Raw genomic sequence first — 22,747 nt, 5'->3', positions numbered from 1 at the left:
ACTGATTGGTGTAACGTGCTTGTCAGTCACATAGAGAGGGTGGGGCCTCAAAGCCTGATCTAAACGAGACGCCGTGTCGTACGTCATCGCCAAGCGACTAAAGCTGGAAGGGAGGGAGCGGGGTTGTGAGCAAACGTTGGTGGTGGTGTTGGTGGTGGTGTTGGTGGTGGTGGTGGTGGTGGTGGTGGTGGTGGTGGTGGTGGTGGTGGGGCGGCCTGAAAAGGCATCATGGCTGCTGCCACGGAGCTTAGTCGCCCGAACAGCGGTGACAGGAGCCTGGAGCGAAGATGCAGCCCTAGCCTCTCCCGAGAGGTGCTCTACGAAATCTTTCGCTCCCTACAAACCCTGGTTGGACAGGTGAGAGGTGGCCGGAGGGACTGGGAATATGGAAGCCATCCGGCCCATCCCTCCATTCTTTTCTTCTAGCAGGGGCCGGGGGCAGCTAGGCCTGCTGAAGTGTGGGATGCCGTCCCTGAAGCCGAGGTCGGGGAGGAGCGCGGGCCCAGCCGCCTCGCTCGGAGTGAGGAGGACGGCGGTACCCGTAGCCGAGTAGTTTACCTTGCAGCTGTCCTCTCCAAGAGTGGGTGAGGTTGGTCTAAGTGAAAACCCGGCTCCGAAAGAGGCAGGCTTGGGGAGAATGAATGTGGAAAAGCTTCACTGCGAATTTAGGAGGCGCCTAGCGCTCAGGGTCCTTTTTCCTCCAACTTACTCTTTATGGGAATTGGTTGGTCAGTAGGCCTGAGATTTATAGAAAAGCGCGCGCTTATTAGCTTTTTCTTGGCCGGGGGGAAGGAGTAATTTGTTCTTATGAGTTACTTGGTTTTGTTTATTTCTTTTTTCCTTGGGGCTGTTTTGGGCATCTATAACCCTTTCAAATGGGGAGGAAAGTAAAAGGAATTCGTTTAAAATACTTCTAGCGTAAAGTTGGATGAGTTATCCATCGTTGATGCTGTTTGCGTTTAGAACTGTCGTTATTTAACTATTAACTAGTTTAACTGACTGATAAATCGCTTTTGCAGAAATGCCATAGTAAAATTGGTTTTGAATTTAGTGGGCTTCTTCGATCAAGTCACTGTTTCGTTTCACGGTGTAAAATTAAAAGCAAGTTTTAAATGAGAAACAATTTAAAAGTACGCTTGTTTACCTGCCTTTTAAAAGGAAATATTTTCTATCTTACATAGACCATTTTCTAGCCGTAAAAGTTTGTTTTGAGGCTGGCACTAGCGCATGTGGACACGGCAGGCATTTGTGTCAAAGATAATGGTAAATTCTTATGAAAATAGAACATTTGTCTGATTTGTGAAAATTATTTTTAAAGCCTTGAGTAGATGGAGAATCAGCTTTTTAAAAAGTTACTATTTTAAAAAATCATAGTGTGTTGTGTCTTACAAAGAACATTACTGTAAGTTAAACGGTTTTATGTAATGACGCAATTATTAATGGAGTCTGCTTAAAGATACAACTTTTAAATTCAGTTGTTTGCCAAGTGCTTACCGAAATCGTTTTTTAAAGGCTTGGGGTGTTTTGTTATATATTCCAGTCTTAAGACCCAAGACCTTTTAAATGGTTTAAAAGTTAGAGAACTTTTTATGGCGACGTTGGAACTTAAGTTTGTTTATTTTCTAATGTCAAGATGAAAAAAGTTTATGCTCACCTATTAACAGAAGATGGAATATTTTTTAAAAATACTGAGCAATGATTTAAACGTTTCTTTTGAAACATTTAGCATACTGAATTTTTCAAACTCATTAGAAAATTTTAAACATTCAAGTACTCTACAAGTAAAGAAGCGATTACAATTTATTTGTGTCACCTGTCAAAAATGTTGACAGTAAATATTTGGTTACTTTACCATGACACAGTGAAGGGACCTCCTATACAGGTGTCAAAAATATGATTGTTTCATCAGTTAAATGCAAACTGTTTTCATAATACTCTATATTTTGAGAAGTATTAAGAGTGAAAGCCAGAGTTCCACACTTGCAAAATTGCCCCCAGAGAAATCAGTATTTTCTTTTGCAACCACTTTAAAAGATTTCTAGAAGGTATGTTGTAACATGCCTAACTTCATCCTGTGTCATCCCTAAGTATCATTGTATTATTAGATCTCAGTAGGAAACATAAAACTGAATGTTAAAAAGAATTTTTTACTTAAGATCACAAAATTTACTAATTTTAACCTTTTTGCTTGCCTCTGGATGGTCCATCTTACCAAGCTAAACACTTACTTATTTTTAGCTTGGATTTTTGTATTAATTTAGTAAAGTGTTTACTGAAAATATTTATTTAAATAGTCTATATTAATAGCAGACTAATAGAGATTTTCGAGTGAATGGTTTACTCTTCCAAGTTCTGTAGGGCAAAATGCATAGAATTCATATTACTAATAATGAATTTGTTGAATGAATAGTTAGGTGTATTAGAATAGTTTTAAATTAATTTGTGACATTATTATGTGAGTTTCTTAAAAGACCAGTTATTCTTAATTGCACTTGAAGCTTATGTAATTCTGCTGAATTGAAATGACACTATGAACGAAACATTAAGACTTATTTTTCTATAAGTTATTTTCTCTAGAAAATGTGATACTTTGCTTTGGTTGAGGATTTGCCTGCTTTATCCCCAAGCTGTATTCTTAAGTTTTCTGTGATCAACTGTAGATCTCTTTGAAGACTATGAAAGTACAATAATAGGTTACTTCCATACATAATACAGGTTGTTGTCTAACAAAATCTTTATAGGAATTAAAATAATGTAAATGAATGCATTCACTTTAACGTAAAATCTTAACATATTATAATCTTTGCCAGTGCAGCCTACATGAAATTTCATGTATCTTTACGCTTGTCTAATATGGACTTCTAAATGCTTCTGTTCTCATCTTCATTTCTGTCACAAAGTATTCAATATATTATCTTTTTATTGGTAACCTTACATCTTTTTGATCTTTGTACAGTGATTCATCTTTTTTATTATAATTATGACTAATAAAATCTGTATTTGAACTCATGTAACACCTTTATTTTGTAGAAAAGATGACTCATTTTGAATAAATTATGTTAAGTTGATTCCACTATGAAGTGTATTCTTATACTATGCTATAAACACATGTCCCTAGAAAAGTTTGTGATGGTTCACTTTTATTTACTCAAAAGACTGCAGATGGGCGCTCTCATTGTAAACTTTTCACTCATTTTGATGATAATCTTATATTCAGGTTGTTGGTAGTTTTCTGGGTATGATTTTATTCTATTAGATCACCAACTGATAGAAATTTCCATATAATGAGCACTGATATCTTAGCATTTAGCAAAAGATCTGGACATTTCATCCAGTCTGGCAACTTATGTCACTATAGTGGAGAAGTCTTTGTTTTTCAGCTTCAGACTTCTGTAGCTAAATAATAGTTTTTCATTTGAAATAAACATGTTGCCATTTATCCCTACACTTTATATGTATGAATAATCTTGACTTTTAAATTAGTTTAAAAATTGGTTAAAAGTTAAAAAACTAAAAATGTGATTTGGAGGACATCAGAATAATGATATATTTCTGATATGTATTTGTGTACATAAAGAGAAAGATGCATGTTAAAACTTTCACAAAACAGTTGTACTTCCTCTGTTTAAGGCTCTGAGCTAGAAGTAGTAGGATTCTGAATAGGGCAGGCCTATATTGGACTCCATCCAAAGGTTTGTAGATATTGAAGTATCAAAAGAGCCTTCATCTTTTCATCTTTCATGAATGGTTTTTACCTCTAAAATGGTCGCATTACACAGACCCAAGAATAGAATTTGAATGACATGTCATGTTGTTTTTGTTTTTTATGAAAATCTGTAGCTTTTTTGGCCTCTTAAAATGGAACTGCGTAGAGCATTTCAGTGTATTATTAAAAACTTGATAACTTAGAGCAAAATAGACCCGTTACTCTAGAAATCTTATTTTTGTGACAATTCATATGTACAGCTTAATTGTGTAATTTTTGTGATGTTGCTGGTTTGCCCCTTTGAAGCTTAACCTCAGAGATGATGTGGTGAAAATTACAATCGATTGGAACAAGCTCCAGAGCCTCTCGGCATTCCAGCCTGCATTGCTCTTTAGTGCACTTGAACAACACATTTTATATTTACAGGTAAATTTCTTGCTAAAATGATAACCCGATATTGAAAATAGACATTAATTGTGGTTAAATTAGTTGGAGTATTTGACAGTTCTAAACACTATATTAATAGTGTTGCTAACAAAAGGTTATTTACATCCAGATTTAATCTAAATCTGTTAATTTCAGTAGTGATCAGGACAGTTAAGGGAATATAGCCCAAAAGACCAATGTGGGTATGAGAGTGAATGAATGCAATTCTATTCAATTCTAGACCTGCACTGAAAATTCAATACAGTTCCATCTATGGTGGGTTATAATTAAGCAATAAGACACGGCAGGTGTGTGTCATGCTATGATAATGATTCCATGCCTTGGGTGAGTTTGGAGGCTCATGGAGTGCTTTCAGTGGTTCAAGAAGGGGCATTATCCCAGCATGACACATCCTGGAGTGTCTATTGCAATTAAACAGTTTCAGCATAGTTTTTAAAAAGAAAGTAATTTCTGTGACATTAATGTCTCATCTTTGTAAGTAGCCAGTCACTATTTTATCATTTCTTTTCCTTAACAGTTTGAAATAATTCATTCTTTATATTAGAAGTTAATATTGAATCTGTATTTATAATAATGTTGTTATATTTTTAAATATTTCATGTTAATAACTGAACAGTATTATGACCTTGCTGGTTTCTAATTGAACATCTTTGCAATTATAATTGATGTAAGTTTGCAGTTTATCTCTAATCAAAGTGTAAAATGTGAAGTGTCAAAAAGACAAGTGGAAAAACTGTTTGGATTGGTCAGTTTACTGTGATTAAGGTGTTACAAGGTTTCAAAAGAGTAGTATAGCAAACAATGGAAGCAAAATTGTGGGTATGAAAAAAATAATTGGAACATTATCAGTGTTAGTGTGTTTTGACTAATGGAATAGGCATTAATTTTCAGCCCTCCATTCATTGACTTTGTGGGAAATTTTAACTGTTCCATGTTAAAAGTAATAGTTAACCCTGTTTTAAAGGGCAGAGCAGTGAGCTGTAGAACTCAAATGAGGCCTAATTGTGGGGAGCGGGGGAGGGGAACAGTAAATGGGTAATATAGTTTATAGTCTACAACAGGGGTTTTCCCCTGTAGTATAGTGATAGGCCTCTGCCTGTTTTCAGCTATAGATCTTTTTTTTTTTTCTTGTTCATTTTCTTTTTTAAAATTTAATTTTATGACCCAAGAAGAGATCTTGCCATGTCAGGAAATGTCTGAGTGTTCACTCAACCTAACACCTATATATTTCATGTCTATCTTCCTCATTCACATTGGCCAACTGCAGTTTCAAGTGGAGAATCTCCAGTGATATAGTGATAATGCAGGGCTTTGCTGAGTGAGAGCACTGGCTCTCATGTTAAGGAGGAAAAATACTAAGCCTTAGTGTTCTGAGGAGGCATTTGAATGACATGTTAATTAAGTGGCATTGGTGCCAGAGGCTGAAGGCTTTGATTTGGCACAAAATAAAAGATGAGTGACAGAATGATTCTCTCAAAGAAAATTTTAAATTTCCTTAGGTTTTCTTTTCTTTTTTCTTTTCTTTTTTCCTCTCTCCTTTTTTAAAACTAATTTATAGCAAATGATAATGGTTACAATAGCAGAGAATAGTAAATACTTACATGTGGTCAGATCTATGTGTCTTGGTATACCAACTTTTTATATTTATTAACTGATATTAAGTATTTCATTTACTTTGCAGAAATTTATGTAAATATATTAAATGTGTAATTAATTTTGGTCAGTTTGAACCTCAGCAGATGGAATTGTGTTGTTCTCAGCCTTTTTTAGCAAAACTTCAGTCTCCAATTAAAGAGGAGAATACAACTGCTGTTGAAGAGATAGGAAAAACAGAAATGGGGAACAAAAATGAAGCAAATGACAAATTTTCCATTGGTGACCTACAAGAGGAAGAAAAACACAAAGAAAGTGATTTAGGAGATGTGAAAAAGACACAGATCCATTTTGATCCAGAAGTAGTTCAGATAAAGGCTGGAAAAGCAGAAGTAAGTTTTTCTGGCGGGGGTGAGAGGGTATTATTTTTAAAAATCTTATGTTTACACTGTTAAAACTTGTTGTTTGTAGATTGACAGACGAATATCTGCATTTATTGAAAGAAAGCAAGCTGAAATCAATGAAAACAACGTCAGGGAATTTTGCAATGTTATTGATTGTAATCAAGGTAACTACCTAGAAATTAATTTTCATAGGGTTTTAAGCACAATTTTTATAGTTGCTCTAATCTTTTATTTATTTTTTAAATGAATAGCTTTAAGAACACAATTCAAGTTATTTCACAGGTTTAGTTAGTAACTAAGATAGTAGAGTTTCCTTCTGCTTAATAATAGACTATATTGCAAACTGGTTTTCATTTTGGTTACACAAAGTAAATGCTAACATTAAAAGTGTTTATCACTGGCGAAGATTATTTTAAAGTTCCTTTAGGAAATGAATGTGAGGTATGAGTGACAAGGTTGATCTATCCCACTAGTAAAAGGAACTGAGCTCTATGAGTTTCAAACCTATACATGTACTGTGAAATCATGATGTTAATACATAAGTGAACTTAAAGTTAATATTCCTCCAGAGGGAGCAGTTTTCTCACTACTCCTGAGCTGTTTGAAATGTCCTATGTCACAATACAACCAATTTATCATGAAGACTATGGTGTCTTGCTTTTTTCCTTTCTGCCATAGTGCATACGTTTGTTGTTTTTCATCAGATTCTCCTTTACCTCTCTACTTGATGCTATAGTACATTTACAAATCTGCAGTTATGCTGCAGAATACAAAATATTGCAAAGCAGTGCCATAGATCATACTCAGGCACCATAGTAATAATCAGAACAACTAGTTCTTAGGAAAAATTATGGAGAAGAATTCATAATTGGGATGAACATGTTTCTTGTTGCCTCTAATATCTCATGACTAATTATTATGAACATAGAATTGTCAGATGAACCTAAAACTGACTCATATCACATTGGTACACTGATTCTCTTAATAATGAAATAATATAGGCTGGTATTGGATCCTGAATTTAGCTGTGTGCTACTATTAACATTACACATGTGCATCTCTAAATTTGGTATATTTTCCTATTAGCTTTTCAGAACAGGTGCAACAATGGCAAAATCTCAGGTACTACAACCAGCTATAAGCGACTATGAGAAAGGGTTTGTTGCGAGAGCAAGCACATGTGTCACTAATGTTATTCCTCTGTTCTCCCTGCTAACTCTATTATTATAAACCACCAGGGGATAGAAATTGACAAGAATTGAAATGCTCAGCAGGATTCCTTGGCCCATTCAATTCCTTGCTGGCTCAAAACAGTGCTAGAAAGAATTGCTGTGGAGAGTGACTAGCACTCATATACTCACACCATGCTGAATTTCTCACTGATGGGTCAGTTAATCTATATGTTTGGAATATAGTTCTGGAATGGATGATAGCTTCTTTTTTTAACCCTTAGCCCCATTAAATGGTAGGAAGAGAATGGAGAAAGGATGGCCTTTTAAGCATATTTTGAGGTGCCTCCAAAAAAAAAAAAAAAAAGGAAAGATGACTGTTTAGTCTCTGGATATAAAAGCTAAGTGGATTTGGAATTTTATGCATACTATTTGATTTATCAACAGAACTACTAAGGAAAGTTCAACTGAAAAAATATAAATGCATTTTAATATGTTAGTGTGTTCCTTTTTATTAAAAGGGATTTTAATAGTACAAATCTAACTATAAGCAGTGGAATTTTTAAAAATCAAATTTCATGGTGGGGGAAGGAATTTTTTTTTTAAGAATCTCATTTACCAGCCATTTTTTACAAAATATTCAAGGGAATTTTACAGGAGACTTACTGCCAATGTGTGGCTTTTAAGCATTGTTTCAAACACAAGTATATATTATTACTATGTAGTATCATATGTTAATATATAACAATTATGTTAATATATTAGTTGTATTATATGTTAACATCTTTCCAATTTTCCCCCTTTGTAATTTATGCATTGATATCTAATTTGAAAGAAACTATACTTTTCAGCTTGGAAAAAAATAGGAACAAATTTTCACAACAGACCTTTCCTAAATTTAAACTTTTTTGAAAGTGGTAGGATGAGAAGAAGTAGATGACTTTTGTGATGACAGATTTCTAAAATGAGCACTGGAAATCTAGGTAGAGTGGAAATGTGTGTGTACTTGAGGTTTTGAGGTCATCTTTATGTGGAGTTCTGAAATAAAAATGTGTTAAATACATAATTCTTTTTGTTGGGTGTTCACTAATTTGGCATTAAAATAAAACATGCTGAATTAAAAGAATTCTAGTAAAAATGATGAGTTCTAGTTCTACGATGAAGTAGAATTTAAATACTCTACAGTAGATTATTTTCTCCAGAGGCCCGAATAGTGACATTGGTTTTCAAAATTGTATCAATTTGTGCCACTTAATGTTGATGGCTTTTCTGTATATAAATCTGAATATTAGGTAAGAATATTAGATATTACGATACATTTTGACAGGTAAAGAAGGTCACTAAATTCTATCCTGTGTGTGATGGTAATTTATTGTTACTATTATTTATTAAAATTATTATGAGTAAAATGTTAATATGAATGATTGGAAGTTTATTAAAATCTCATACATTTGAAGGGAAGAATATATTTAAACTTATATTTATCTAAATTCTCCTTAGAAAATAGTTGTGCAAGAACTGATGCGATTTTTACTCCTTACCCCGGATTTAAAAGTCACGTAAAAGGTAAGTAACCACCACATGACATCTGAGTCACTGACAGAAGTCTAGATTATTAGCAAAATGGAATAGAAATAACTTTCCCATCTAAATTTTATTTTAAAACAAAAACATCTTGCCGTCCTTCATACTTGTGGTTAGATGGTCTTTATGAAAAAAATACAAAGTGCTGTTAGGGAATAAGAATTTCTGATTTTTGAAATATAAATGTATATAGGCTCAAAAGTTTGTTAATTTAGTTTCTAGAGTTGTGAATACATACGGACCACAGACTAGACCTGAAGGAATTCCAGGGTCAGGTCATAAACCTAACAGCATGCTTCGAGATTGTGGTAATCAGGCTGTAGAAGAACGACTACAAAATATTGAGGCCCACTTGCGGTTACAGACAGGTAAGCAGAGTGCTAAGTGGACCTCATAATGAACCTTTGCAAATGGTTAAAAAATTGCAGTTCATTTAGTCACCAAATTTTCCTTTAGCTCCTAACATTGTTTGAACGATAAGTGCCAGTCATTCAGAAAGTGTTATGTATATGTCAGTTCACTTAAAAGGTCATAGTACCCTTTTGAGGTGTTGGTGCTGTTATAATTGTACAGATAAATAAATTGAAGTTTAAAGAGCCCAAGCAACACGCCTCCGATAGTAAGTGACAACTCTTTAAAAAAAAAAAAAAAAGGAAAAGAGATAGTCCAGACTTGCCTAGGCTGGACTTGAACTCCTAGGCTCAAGTGATGCTCCTGCCTCAGCGTCCTGTGTCAGTGGGACTACAATCATGTGCCACTGCACCCTGCTCAAACCTAAATCTTCACTGGATGCAGAGCCTGAGTCTCCCTCTCCGTTTAGTCACCATGTCTGTTGATTCTGTTTTCTGAATAAATATCTCTCAAATCTGCCCACTTCTGTCTTATCTCTACTGCTGCTACCAGAGTTGAAGCTGCTGTGATCTCTTGCTTGGACTGATGGAAGGATATTTACTGGATTCTTTGCCACTAGACTTCCTCTAGATCATTCTCTATGCTGCGGCCAGATTGCTTTTTCTAAAACTCAAATTTGATCTTGTTTCTTCCCAGCTAAAAATTTGGAGATTGGGATTGGAGGGGGTTGTAATTTTAAGTAGTATTGTCCACATCTGTAGTTCCAGCTACACCTCTGGGCTTCCCATCTCCCACTCGTTTTGCTGCTTTAGGATCTTTATACTCATGCCCTTCTGTCCATGCTTTTTCTTCCTAATCCTAGACCAGTGCACATTCACCTTTTGTATAATCTTATATAGCACTTGGTATTCCCTGCTGCCCTTTAAAGCAGTTATCATGGTTCTGTTTAATGTCTGTCTTTTGCTAGATAGTCCGTGAGAGTGCAACTATGCCTGTTATATTCATTACTTTGTACCTGTTACAGTGCCTGGCACAAAACAAGTGCTCAAATGTTTATTGAATGAACAGTTGCTCATTTTACCTTTGCGGATATATGTAGGAGGGACAGAAAGTTAGTGTTTCACTCTCTCAGGGTAGGTCAAGGGATGATGGCATCCTTGTGAAGTGACACTTGAGGCCTTGAAGGATTACTAGGAATTTTCCCAGAGCAAAGCATTCCCAAAAGAGGGAACAGCAGAAGCAAAGCATTCCAAAAAGAGGAAACAGCATTTGCAAAAAAGGACAAAAACACAAAATATGGTTCAGGAGATATCTGAATCCAGTATAGCTGGAGTATACTAGCTATCTGAAGCTATACTAACCAGATGAAGGTAGAAGAAGAAAACAGAATGAGTAAATCTTTGAGAGTAATAAGACATTGGCATTAAGAATTAATCTCCTCCCTCAGAAGTGGATGGGTTTAAAATGCCACTGTATAAAAGGATTGACCGGTTAAGTCTCAATAATATGAAATAGTTAATTTTTTGGAAAAACATCTGTTGAATGCTTACTATGCTCCAAGCACTATTTTAGGCACAAGGGATACTGAGATGATATAATCATAGTCCCCAGCTTCAAGGACTTTATAATCTGATGAGAGAAAGATTAATAGTGAAGTAGAGTTTTAAAGGAGTAATGAAAGGCTGGGTGTAGTGGTGTGTGCCTATAATCCCAGCTCCTTGGGAGGCTGAAGTGGGAACAGAGCTTGAGTCCAGGAGTTTGAGACCAGCCTGGACAATATAGTGAGAGTCCGTCCCAAAAAACTCGGGAGCACTGAAGAATGCCGGGGGGCACAAGGAGCCTTTATGCGAATGAAGAGGTTTAGGCAGTGCCTGCGTCACCCAGTGAAGCTTGAACTGGCTCTTGACAGATACAGAAGTAAGGCAGAGGACGTTGTAGGTAAAGGGAGCAGCAAGAGCAAAGTCAAATGAACAAGTTACTTTATTCAAGAACAAGAACAACCAGGGTCCTAAGATTTTTTTAAATCCTCAAAAAAACTTTCTAGAATTTTTATACATAACAGGTTGACAATTTTGATATAAAAATGTACCTGTATTCTTTAATTGCATAATGATTGGCTAATCATGTATTCATTCAGTCAGTAAATATTAAGCACCAGCTCTTTGCCAGGCATTGTAGTCTTACAAACTAATGCTTCCTCGGTTTGTCCAGTGCACAAGCTGCACAGCTCTACCTAATGAACAAAACAGATAAAACTGTCCTCTTGGAGCTTACATTAGAATGGGGAAACAATACTGAAAGAAAATATACTGAATGTTGGGTGGTAGTAATGGAATGGAGAAAATTAAGGTAAGGAGGATAAGGGAGTGCTGGGTAGGGGAGTCGTTCGTAGTACTGGTGTTTTTAACAGGATAGTGAGAGAAGGCATTACTGATAAGGTAACTTTTGAGCTAAGACTTGAAATTGACTTGGGATTATGGAGGTGGAGGGAACTAGCTGAAGCTTACAGGGTGCTTGACCTCGCTGAATAACAGAAAAAAGTAATCAAGTGGCTGGAACCATGTGGGCATAGGGAGAATGTCCAAATTGTGTATGGCCTTGTAGGCCATTGTGAGGGCTTTGGTATTTAATCTGAGTGAAATGATCAGATATTGGAAGGTATTTAATCTGAGTGAAATGATCAGGTATTGGAAGCAGAGAAATGACGTGATCTAACTTACATTTTTAGAGGATCACTGGCTCCTGTGTTGGGAATACACTCTATGAAAGCATGACAGAAACAGGGAGACCAGTTTGGGGGTTGCGATAATCCAGGGAGAGGTGGAAGTGGTCTGGACCAAAAAGGCCGCAGTGTGGAGGGGGTGAGAAGTAGAAGGATTCTTGATATAATCATAAATTTAAAATTTGGCCATAATTTACTGTTCCCCTCCTCAGAAAGTTTGTTAGTTTAAAATTATGGTAAAGCCTCTTTTTTACATTCTTTTAGGTCAAAGGAAAAAATATGGCATGTAGGAAGAAGTATTAATTGAAGAAACTAATATGACATATTGCAACCACTGCATTGAATTATCATCATTTGTCACTATTCATTTTTGTCCTCCCATGTTATCAAAGCATATCAGAAATATAAATTGTTCTATATGGAAGCTATTCACAATATCTTGTAAAATGAATTTAACATGAAACTCCTAGAATATAGGAAGCATAAATGGGGTTTGGAGAGAGGAAGTGTAGTACAATATGTCCAATAGTGTATAATATGAAAATATGACCTAAGGACTTCATTTTGTTTTACTTTTGTTTTTTATTAAGTATTTTCCATTCCTTTGCATAAGTGTCTTTGCATGGTATTTTAAGAATAAAAATTGTAAGAAGAAAGAATTATTCAACAGTATCTCAGAATTTTTTTTAATGTATTTAGGTGGTCCAGTGCCAAGAGACATTTATCAGAGAATTAAAAAGCTTGAGGATAAAATCCTTGAATTGGAAGGCATCTCTCCTGAATATTTTCAGTCTGTAGTGAGTATAAGTGTCTTTTAAAACTAAATTAAAATGTTATTCTGGATTCGTTGTGGTTTTACAGTCACTCATTGATCTATAAGCAAAACTATTTTAATAATTCAAAGATGAATGAACATAGTCCTGTGTAGGGGATATATCTAGTTCCTTAAAAACTCTGGTTCTGAATATTTTTAAAATTTAGAATTTTTTAAAAGGGGTACTTCTATTATATATTACCCACATTCTCAAACTTAGGCCATTTTCATGGCATAGTAAGTCAAATTGGGTGGTGGTTGGGCCTTTTACTCTGAACTTGCTACCTTGTAAAACAGAGGCTTCCTCTGGAACCTTGCTCTGTCAGTGATCCCTCTGCCTCTTTAATCTCTCTTCCCCAACAGGCTCCTTCCCTCAGCTCACATGCAGTTAATACTAAACAAACGCACACCTCAAGCTGCCATTCTTACTCTTTACCTTAACCACCAGACTTTCTATGTTTTTGTAATTCCTTAACTCTAGCATTCACTCATTCTTACCCCTTTTTCCAAGAACATTAAGAAACAGTGTTGTGCTAGTAAGTTAGTATCTTTGGCACATCAGCTTTTTTCAGAAAAATGATCCTGAGCTCATTGTGTTTTCCTCAGTCTTCTGAGGTGATCATATATAATACCTGCCTTCTTTAAGTTTTTTTTTAAAGCAGTACCATATTGGAACTAAAATAATATCAAAGTGAGATTATACCAAAACTCCTATTTCTGAAAAATTATGTGAGATAGCCCATTTTAGCATGGATCATGCAAGTTAGTGGTGAAAATATATTTAAAATTTATTTTAGGTATGACAGCAATCTTCCAAAGTTATAGATGGAGTATTAGATGAGTTACAGAAAAGAAGTATTTCCAGAGGAAGAAGGCAGGTCACGTAACAAAAGGGAGCAGCAAGTCTTTTTTTTTTTTTTTTTTTTTTTTTTTTTTTTTTTTTGGAGACGGAGTCTCGCTCTGCCGCCCAGGCTGGAGTGCAGTGGCCGGATCTCAGCTCACTGCAAGCTCCGCCTCCCGGGTTCACGCCATTCTCCTGCCTCAGCCTAGCTGGGACTACAGGCGCCCGCCACCGCGCCCCGCTAGTTTTTTGTATTTTTTAGTAGAGACGGGGTTTCACCGTGTTAGCCAGGATGGTCTCGATCTCCTGACCTCGTGATCCGCCCATCTCGGCCTCCCACAGTGCTGGGATTACAGGCTTGAGCCACCGCGCCCGGCCGGGAGCAGCAAGTCTTAAATGACAAAATTTCAGAGAAGAGTTTTAGTGATTTATTGCTCTCAAATGTAAAATGAGGTTTATAAAAATACTAAGGGCTGAAGCAAAGATCAAATGAGATAATGCCGATCAAACACTTAGCATACTGCTTACCACATGGTAAAAACCTCATTGGCACTTATTTAGTTTCAGAACTATGAAGTAGCTGTATAAACCTGGAAAAGTCACTCTATTCCTCTGGCCTTCAAAATGTCTAATTTTAGAAAATGTGTTGGTTGTACTACATAATTACAAAGGTCTTTTCACTTTTAGGATTATTCTTTGAATGTCTTCCTAGGAAACTTCATAAAGATTTTTAATGACTTTTCCTACAGTAGTCTACCATAAGTTTTTCCCATTCTAGTAACCTAGGAAAGTTATTTTTCTAGTTCAATTTCATACCTTGTTAATATAATTCTTACTAACAATAGAACTGATCTTTCAATAGAGTATGGTAGTATCAGATGCCTCCAATGAGAACTTACTGCAGTATCATTCATCTCTTTTCTCTGATTCTGATTTATAAAAATTTAACATAGGCCAGGAACAGTGGCTCATGCCTGTAATCCCAGCACTTTGGGAAGCCAAGGCAGGTGGATCACCAGAGGTCGGGAGTTCAAGACCAGCCAGACCAACATGGAGAAACCCCATCTCTACTGAAAATACAAAAATAAAATAAAATAAAAATAAGCCAGGCATGGTGGCACATGGCTGTAATCCCAGCTACTCGGGAGGCTGAGGCAGGAGGATCACTTGAACCCAGGAGGCTGAGGTTGTGGTGAGCCAAGATTGCGTTATTGCACTCTAGCCTGGGCAACAAAAGCAAAACTCTGTCTCAAAAAAAAAAAAAAATTAATAGATTTGTTTAACAAAAGAACAAGCCTTCCACATCATAATCTTTTTGTTTTGTTTTGATCTGTTACACATAGGATAGAGTGGGTAAAGAGGTAAAGTAGCCAGATTGTTAGGACCTTAAGTGCTGTGCTCAGAAGTTTAAAATCTATTTTCCAGGCAGGGAGCAGGGGGAATCTACTGAAAGCATTTGAGCAGAGAAGTAATTTGTGAACATGATATTTAGAAAGATTTATCTAATACAGTTGTGGGAGACAAAAGAGAGAAACTAAGGACAAGGAGATAGTGTTATGCTAGCTTAGATGTGAAGTTAGATCCTAAAATAGGGACGTGAGTGAGAATGGAAAAGATTAATGCAGGTTGGAAAAAAATGGACAAATATTGATGATTGGATGTGGAAATAGAGAACAAGGATAGAGTCCAGTTTCTGGTTGGAAAAATGATACCATTGATAGAAATAAGAAAATCTAGAGAGAGAGATACTTTTGGGGGAAATGTGAATTTGAAGGCAGAGGAGGTTATGAAGGTAAAAATATCAGGTAAGCTTTTTGAGATATAGCACTTACACTTGGGACAACTGGGAGAGTCTGTGTAGTGGTGAGAGTCCATCGATGGATAGGAACACTGAGATTGTCTGAGGCCTGAAGTATGAAGCTTGGTGACTGCCTAATTTCAGGGGCAAGAAGCATTTGTAAATGTAAACAGGATTGGCATATATGTATTAAGCATTCAGAAAAGGGTGGATGGTGGCAACCTGTGATAAAACAGGTGCTTTTTAAAAGTATTTCCAAATATGTTAAAAAAATCTATATATCTTTTAGAAGAACTGCTTCTGGATTAGTGTTGGAAGTGACATATCAAATTAGTAGTGAGCTACAAGGAAGAACAAAACACTGGAAAGGTTTAAATATTCAGACTCATTCTGTCCTTTAGGCCTGTGAACATACATGACACAAGCCCTATGGGAAAGAAGATTTCATACTCACCCTTCTATAATAGGATGAATGAGCCATCTTTAGGAACCTCACTTGGAATACAGCTAGCTCTAATAGTGTCCTTGCAAACAGGAGGAGTTGAGCACATACTTTACAGAGGACATAGTACATTATTCATCACCCTCACCATCATGCTGGGAGTACATGTATGGTAACTGCATAATTTTACATATTTATCCCTCAAAAGTATACAGAAGAAACTACATATGTAGCACAGTCCTATAGCTTCTAAAGATAGAAAAGTTGAGCCCATTAAATTTATTAAGGATTGAACTTTTGTTGGAACTCCTGAAATCTGAAAAGATTTTCATTCAAATGTGTTTATTCAGATTCACATGTAGATGAATTCTAAACATGGGGAGCTTCTTACAGTTGGATAGAGATTGATTATCGTGGGTAACATTGAAGGCTGGCATAGAAAAACAAATATTTGTCAGGAAAAAAGATGTCATTTATATTTGTTTTATAAAACGTAATCAGATTATATAAAGTTCTCATTTTATGAGCCAGACATAAAACTCCAAAATATGTTATAATGTGTATAGAACAGGATTTATGGCAAAAGTTAATAATACTTGTTGGACATTTTGATGTAAGAATTCTAAAGGTCTTTATTCTTCGCATTAGCCATGGAAAGCTTTAAATGTAATGTTTTCAGAAGTTTAAGGGCATGGCCTTAACAGTTCATTTAAAATATATGATCTTTCAGTATTTCCAAAGACTTACTGATTTTAAAGTATGATACTTGAAAACAGTACCAACATTCTTTTATAAGTATTTTGTTCGTTTTATAGCATTTATCACTTATATGTTTATACATGTTTTTCACTTTATATTTTGAAACTCTCAAGGGCAGGAACTGTGTCTTGTTCATCTTTGAGACACAGAATGTAGTAGATATCAAGTAGATGTGCAAATGAATGGATAGGACTTGGCTGATAGCTCATTACTGGACTTTGAAGGTGTGTTAACTTTGTTCAAAGCACTGACTTGGTGTAATTCTTAGTCCGTAACAGTAACTCCTGGTTCTTAAGGAAGCATCGGGGGAGGGGAATGCTGAAAACCAGGTCAGCACCATGTACACAGGCCATGTGCGTGTGAACATGTGCTGGGTCTGAAGCATGAGTGAACAACTGGATTCAGCTAGAAAATTAGATTGTAAACATATTTCAGGGGGCCTTGAAGGTCATACTAACCAGTTTGCACTTCTAGTATCATTGGAGCACAATTAAGTTTTAGAGAAAGAGAGAAACCTATAATTTAGGTCCCTGTCTGGTGGCATTATAAAGTCTGAGTTGGAGAGAAATTGGAGTCAAGGAAACTAGTTTAGGAAACATGTCATTATCCAAGCCAGAGAGAAATGAAGGTCTGAATCAGGGCTCTGGGACTAGAAGGGAAGAAAAACATTTTAGATACTGCACGTGTAGAATCAGTTGCCTTTTACAACTGAAAGAAAGAAAGTAGCCAGTCATGGAAGAGGCCTCCTTACCCTTAAGGTTCCTTAGAGCACTGGTTCCCTGGATTTGCGTGTGTGTGTGTATATGACAGTCATGCTCTGCATAAGGATGTTTCAGTCAACAGTCAACTGCATATATTACAGTGGTCTCATAAAATTATAGTGTGGTATTTTTACTGTATCTTTTCTATGTTGAGATGTGTTTAGATACACAAATACCGTTGTGTTATAGTTGCCTACAGTATTCAGTACACAAACATGCTGTACAGGTTTGTATGCTAGGAGCAATAGACTATACCATGTAGCCTAGGTGTGTACCATCTAGGTTTCTATAAGTATACTCTATGATGTTCAAACAATGACAAAATTAACACATTTCTCAATATATCCCCATCATTAAGCGATGCATGACTAGGAACATACTAAGCTAAAATAGTGGGTGAGGAGAGACAATTTTGCATTACCTTTCTCCAGCTCTTTCTTTAGTGTGCTGTGCTCTCAAGTATTTTCTCTCAGGTACCAACACCTGTTAAAATGTCCACCTTTTATTTATACTTCTATACAGATGGGGTTATGTCCCAATAAACTCATCAAGAACTAAAAATATTATCAAGTCTAAAATGCATTCAATACCTCTAACCTACCAAACATCATAGCTTAGCATAGCCTACCTTAAACATGTTCAGAATGTGTACCCTGACCTACAGTTGAGGAAAGTCACTTGGCAGCACAGTACACTGTAGAGTATCGGGTGTTTACCCTCATAACCACATGGCTGACTGGGAGCTTCGCTCACTGCCACTGCCCAGCATCACAAGAGAGCATCGTATCACATGTCACTAGCCCAAAAAAAGATCAAAATTCAGCATCTGAAGTACAGTTTCTACTGAATGTGTGTCACTTTCACAGCATTGTAAATTTGAAAAGCCTTATCTAGCCATCGTTAAGTCAGGAACTGTACTGAGATTTCCTTACACCTAAAACAAATAGTAAAGTTAATCTGGTGTACCCATAGTAGATATGGTATTTCTAAGTGTTCTTCTTATCAAAATATTCTGCTCAGACGTAAAACAAGCCCAAAAGGCCACATTTTACTGTTTTTAAGTCATTGAACCACTGATGACCTTACTTTCCTCATTTTGATATTTCTTGCTTTGGTTCTATGATACAGTAGTAATCTGACTGTTTAATAGCATAGAAACTATCAATATATTACAGGTTAAACGACTAGGAGAACAAGGGGAATTTTTTTTGTTTTGTTTTGTTTTGTTTTGTTTTGTTTTGTTTTAGACGGAATTTCGCTCTGTCACCCAGGCTGGAGTACAGTGGTGCGATCTCAGCTCACTGCAACCTCCGCCTCCCGGGTTCACACCATTCTCCTGCCTCAGCCTCCCAGGTAGCTGGGACTACAGGCATCCGCCACCATGCCTGGCTAATTTTTTGTGTTTTTAGTAGAGACGGGGTTTCACCATGTTAGCCAGGATGGCCTTGATCTCCTGACCTTGTGATCCACCCACTTCGGCCTCCCAAAGTGCTGGGATTACAGGCATGAGCCACCGCGCCTGGCCAAGGGGAATTATATTTGCATTAAGTGTATACAAAGCCACCTCTTAGGAAGTCAGGAGACTGATCAATTGCCAAATTAAACATTGATTCCTTATTTGCCCATAGGCCCTACCACAGGTATGCAGCTTGGTTTGGCAAAGGAAGGAGCATAATTATCTGAACTCTATTATTTCATAATTACTAATTCTAATACTTAATGATTTCCAACTTATTGTAACTTGATAAGAAGCATACCTAGATGTTCTTTGAATCAACTTTTGACACAAAGGAAAATGTGAGTTTTAATGCTATCTTCAAAATTTCAATAGTCAGAAATGCTCATGAGAACATTTTGTCTCTGAGATTCAGTTTGTTAAATATACTAGTTTACTAATTTGCCATTTAAAAGCTAGTGCTTGTGTGAAACTAAGAAAAAGTCTAGGAAGAATTCATTAGACCAAGATTTAAAAGGCTCATTAGTGGATCAATGAGAATGTTGTCAGCTTCAACTGTAAGAAATTTGAACTCAAAATTGGCTTAAACATTATGTAAACTATAAAATAGGAAGTCCATGGTAGCACAAGCTTCAGATTTAATTGATTCAGTGACTAAATCATAATTGTAAGAAAATAGGTTTCTTTCCCCTCTTAACTCTGCTTGGTGTTACCTTCTTTCCCAGGCAGATGGCAAGATGGCTACAGCACTTTCAGGTGTCTTACCCAGATACAGCAGTATCCTGAGAAACTGCCTTCTTTGAGGGCTTTCTCTCAAAAGATGTGAGGAAGCTTTTTCCAGAAGTTCTCCTCTTAATCTCCAGCAGTCTTCTCCTTTACTCATTGGCCAGAACTGGACCCATGCCCATTTCAGTCACTGATAAGACCAGGAAGCCATTGGCTTGGGCCACACAGAGAAGCAGTGGATAGGTAGCTCCTTGCATAAACAACCACAGTGTCCATTATAGTCAGTCCAGGGTGTGTGTGTGTGTGTTTTCACCTCTTGGCCTCATATACCAGATTATATTTTTCCTTTGTCTATTGTCACTTCGCTTGTTCAACACCCTGGGATGGAAAGGTTATAAAAAAAAACTAAGCAGAAAATCCCCAGAGCACCTCTTTCCACAATCACCCAGGCTCATTAGAAGCTGGTAATTGATGGGAAAATATGTATTGCCAAAGATAAGCATGTTGCTGCAGTATTATTATTATATATTGTTAATGTCATCCTCTTTAGAGGGTAACTTGCAGAATATAAGGTGGATGTTGGTTACAGACAATAATTGGTATTGGTAAATTGGTTGGCTTTCTTTCTGTCAGAGTTCCCAAGGCTGTACGTAATTTGTACGGTATTTCATAAAGAAAAAAATAATGCTTAGATTTTTTTAAACGTTGATTACTTTTTTTTAAAATCTAGAGCTTTTCTGGAAAAAGAAGAAAAGTTCAACCACCTCAAGTAAGTTACTGCATTTTCATTTTGGTTTCTGAAATAGTTTGATTAGTTTTATACCTTTCTTATTAATAAAAGTTTCTACTATGGTTGCTTTTAGGTCATACCCTGGTACAATTTACGACTGAAGAAAAGGGCAGTATAAACTAATATACTTGAATAGAAAAATTCTTTTAAGGGCATGGAATGACTCAGATAGGTTAAATAAATAAAACCTTTGTCCTGCTTTTAGTAGTACAAGGATGTGTCATTCATCAAGTGCTTAAAAATAGTAAGTGCTCAAGTAATTTCAGTCTCCCCCCATCCCTTCCTTTTGTGAACACTTCTGATTAGTAGCATCTACATCAAAAAGGGTGTTTGGCAGAGTTTGACTTCAGCTGGCCCTGTCTAAAGTGCTACTTTACTAATTAGTTGAACCTTAAATAATAAGGCTTTGCTAGACTTTAATAGTGGTAATGTGAATTTAAAGTTGGAGAAGACTTTCTAATTTTTAAGAGTAGCATTTTTTTTCTTAAAAAATTCCGAGTAAATTTTTTGATAGCAATTATTTTTTCCAGAAGTAAATTATTGTAGTTGATCCCTCAAGAGAGAATTTCTAGGTATTTTAAGCAGTTATTTTTAAAGTTAACTTTTTTTACTATTGATTATGAGAATAATCAGGTTTTTAAAAGTTACTCTTATGTAGTAAACTGTAACACTTTGTTGCTGCTTTAAAAATACAATTCACATAACATAAAATTCATAATTTTAAAGTGGCTATTAGTATGTTCACTATGTTGTACAACCATCACCACTAAGTCTAGAACATTTCCATCACCGCCCCAACCCTGTACCTATTAGCACTCAGTCCCAATTTCCCTTTCTCTTTACCCCCTAATAGTCACCACATAATACTTGTGTCTAAATTAGAAATATTAATGCAAGTGAGGGTGTTCACATAGATAGACTTGAACAAATCCAATTTTTATTGGAAAGCAAAAGGAGTGTTTTCTTCACTGTTTTCCACTTCAGGTTAACTTTAGTAATCAACATAGAAAGTTTTCTATTAAAAGGGATAGCTGATATCTCAAATGATTTTTTTCTCCTGGTAGTAGTATAATTAGCATTTTTCTTCTTCTTTCCAACTTTTACTTAAGCTCAAGGGGTTTTCAGGTTTGTTACATGGGTAAATTGCATGTCACGGAGGTTTGGTGTACAGATAATTTTGTCACCCAGGTAATCAGCATAATACCCGATAGGCAATATTTCAGTCCTCTCCCTCCTCCCATCTTCAAATAGGCTCCAGTGTCTAATAATCAGGCTTTTTTTTTTTTTTTGTAAACTTATTCTTTCAAAGTATAAAAGGTTCAGGAGAGCTTAATCATTAGAAAAGAGAAATATTTAAGCCTTGTTATTTTATGCTTTTAAATTTATGATATAGTCAACATATATAGTTGTGCAGGTTTAAGATTATTCTCATGAGGGAAAAAAACCCATTTGATCATGCTTTTAAATATTTTAAATATTTATAGTTCATTTGGCACTTTATCTGCATTAAGATACTTCAGAATCTTATTCAGCAATTTGTGTCGTTATTGTTTACAGCAGAACTATTCACTGGCTGAACTTGATGAGAAAATTAGTGCCCTCAAACAAGCCCTCCTCAGAAAATCAAGAGAAGCAGAATCCATGGCAACCCACCACCTTCCATGAAAAACTCCTCTCCATCCTTGTCATTTTACTTTTTTGTATACATATGTGTAACTTACACTGTTATTAATTCAACGGATATATATTTATCAATGTAGACTTCTCTGTGAAGTCAAGGTTTATTTTCACGAGTCCAGCTTGCAGCAAGTAATCTTCAGATATTCCAGTAAGTTTTTAAATAATGAATGTGTTGAAAATAGCATTGTTGGAATTTATTCCCTTCTGTTTTAAAGGAGGTATTTTGGAAATTGAAAAACTTAATTTAAAAGTGCTGGTACATCTTTTTTCTTTTGTGGACCACAGAAAGGAAAATTTATTTTGATATTGATACTTTAAAAGGACTTTATATTTGTAACATTGGTGTTAACCAGTTTATTAGTTTAAATCAGTACTTTGCATATAATAGGCATTCAACAAAAATTTATTGACTGAAATGAATTTTAAATGGATGTATGAACTTGTTTTTCTTAATTTCTAAGATGTCAGTATTCATGTAAATAAACAATAGATCCAGCTTTATCCCTTTATTGACTGTGTGACTTTGAACAACTTACTTAATCTGTCTTTGTCCTCATTTCCCAGTCTGTGAAATGGGAATGACAGTAATAGAAACTACCTTACTGTTATGAAGAAGAGGTGAGATCATGTATGTTTGAAACTGTCTGTCTCAAGGGAATTGCTCAGTAAATGTTAGCTAATATTATAAAACCAGGTCTGGTTTT

General features: G+C 35.8%; 1 protein-coding gene across 10 annotated transcripts; it reads left to right on the top strand.

Annotated features, from left to right (window-relative positions):
• Window positions 1-85: 85 nt before the first annotated feature.
• Window positions 86-22,544, top strand: MBIP (MAP3K12 binding inhibitory protein 1). Of its 10 annotated transcripts, none has more exons than XR_001446208.3 (10): window positions 86-357; window positions 4,013-4,132; window positions 5,914-6,138; window positions 6,218-6,314; window positions 8,820-8,885; window positions 9,119-9,271; window positions 12,676-12,773; window positions 20,304-20,342; window positions 20,437-20,607; window positions 21,924-22,544. XR_001446208.3 is itself a non-coding variant. In XM_015143579.3 (9 exons), exons 1-9 carry the CDS (start codon window positions 229-231, stop codon window positions 22,026-22,028), a joined length of 1,032 nt encoding a protein of 343 aa, XP_014999065.1. In that variant the 5' UTR covers window positions 86-228; the 3' UTR covers window positions 22,029-22,544. The 10 variants fall into 10 exon arrangements, 6 of the variants coding, with proteins under 6 accessions (XP_014999065.1, XP_014999064.1, XP_077797035.1 ...); XR_001446207.3 differs by having other exon boundaries at window positions 21,921-22,544; XR_013396224.1 differs by lacking the exon at window positions 12,676-12,773.
• The last annotated feature ends 203 nt before the right edge of the window (window positions 22,545-22,747 follow it).

The sequence above is a fragment of the Macaca mulatta genome, chromosome 7, assembly GCF_049350105.2.
Source record: "Macaca mulatta isolate MMU2019108-1 chromosome 7, T2T-MMU8v2.0, whole genome shotgun sequence".
NCBI classification, from domain to species: Eukaryota; Metazoa; Chordata; class Mammalia; order Primates; family Cercopithecidae; genus Macaca; species Macaca mulatta.
This window is presented reverse-complemented; position numbering and strand designations above follow the sequence as displayed.

What these genes read in the sequence shown, in the direction of transcription:
- MBIP (XM_015143578.3), top strand. Translation starts at nt 229, where the DNA reads ATGGCTGCTGCCACGGAGCTTAGTCGCCCGAACAGCGGTGACAGGAGC. An exon ending in TAAAGGCTGGAAAAGCAGAA is followed by an intron (nt 6,139 to 6,217) that starts GTAAGTTTTTCT and finishes TGTTGTTTGTAG; the next exon opens with ATTGACAGACGAATATCTGC. An exon ending in ATTTAAAAGTCACGTAAAAG is followed by an intron (nt 8,886 to 9,118) that starts GTAAGTAACCAC and finishes TTGTTAATTTAG; the next exon opens with TTTCTAGAGTTGTGAATACA.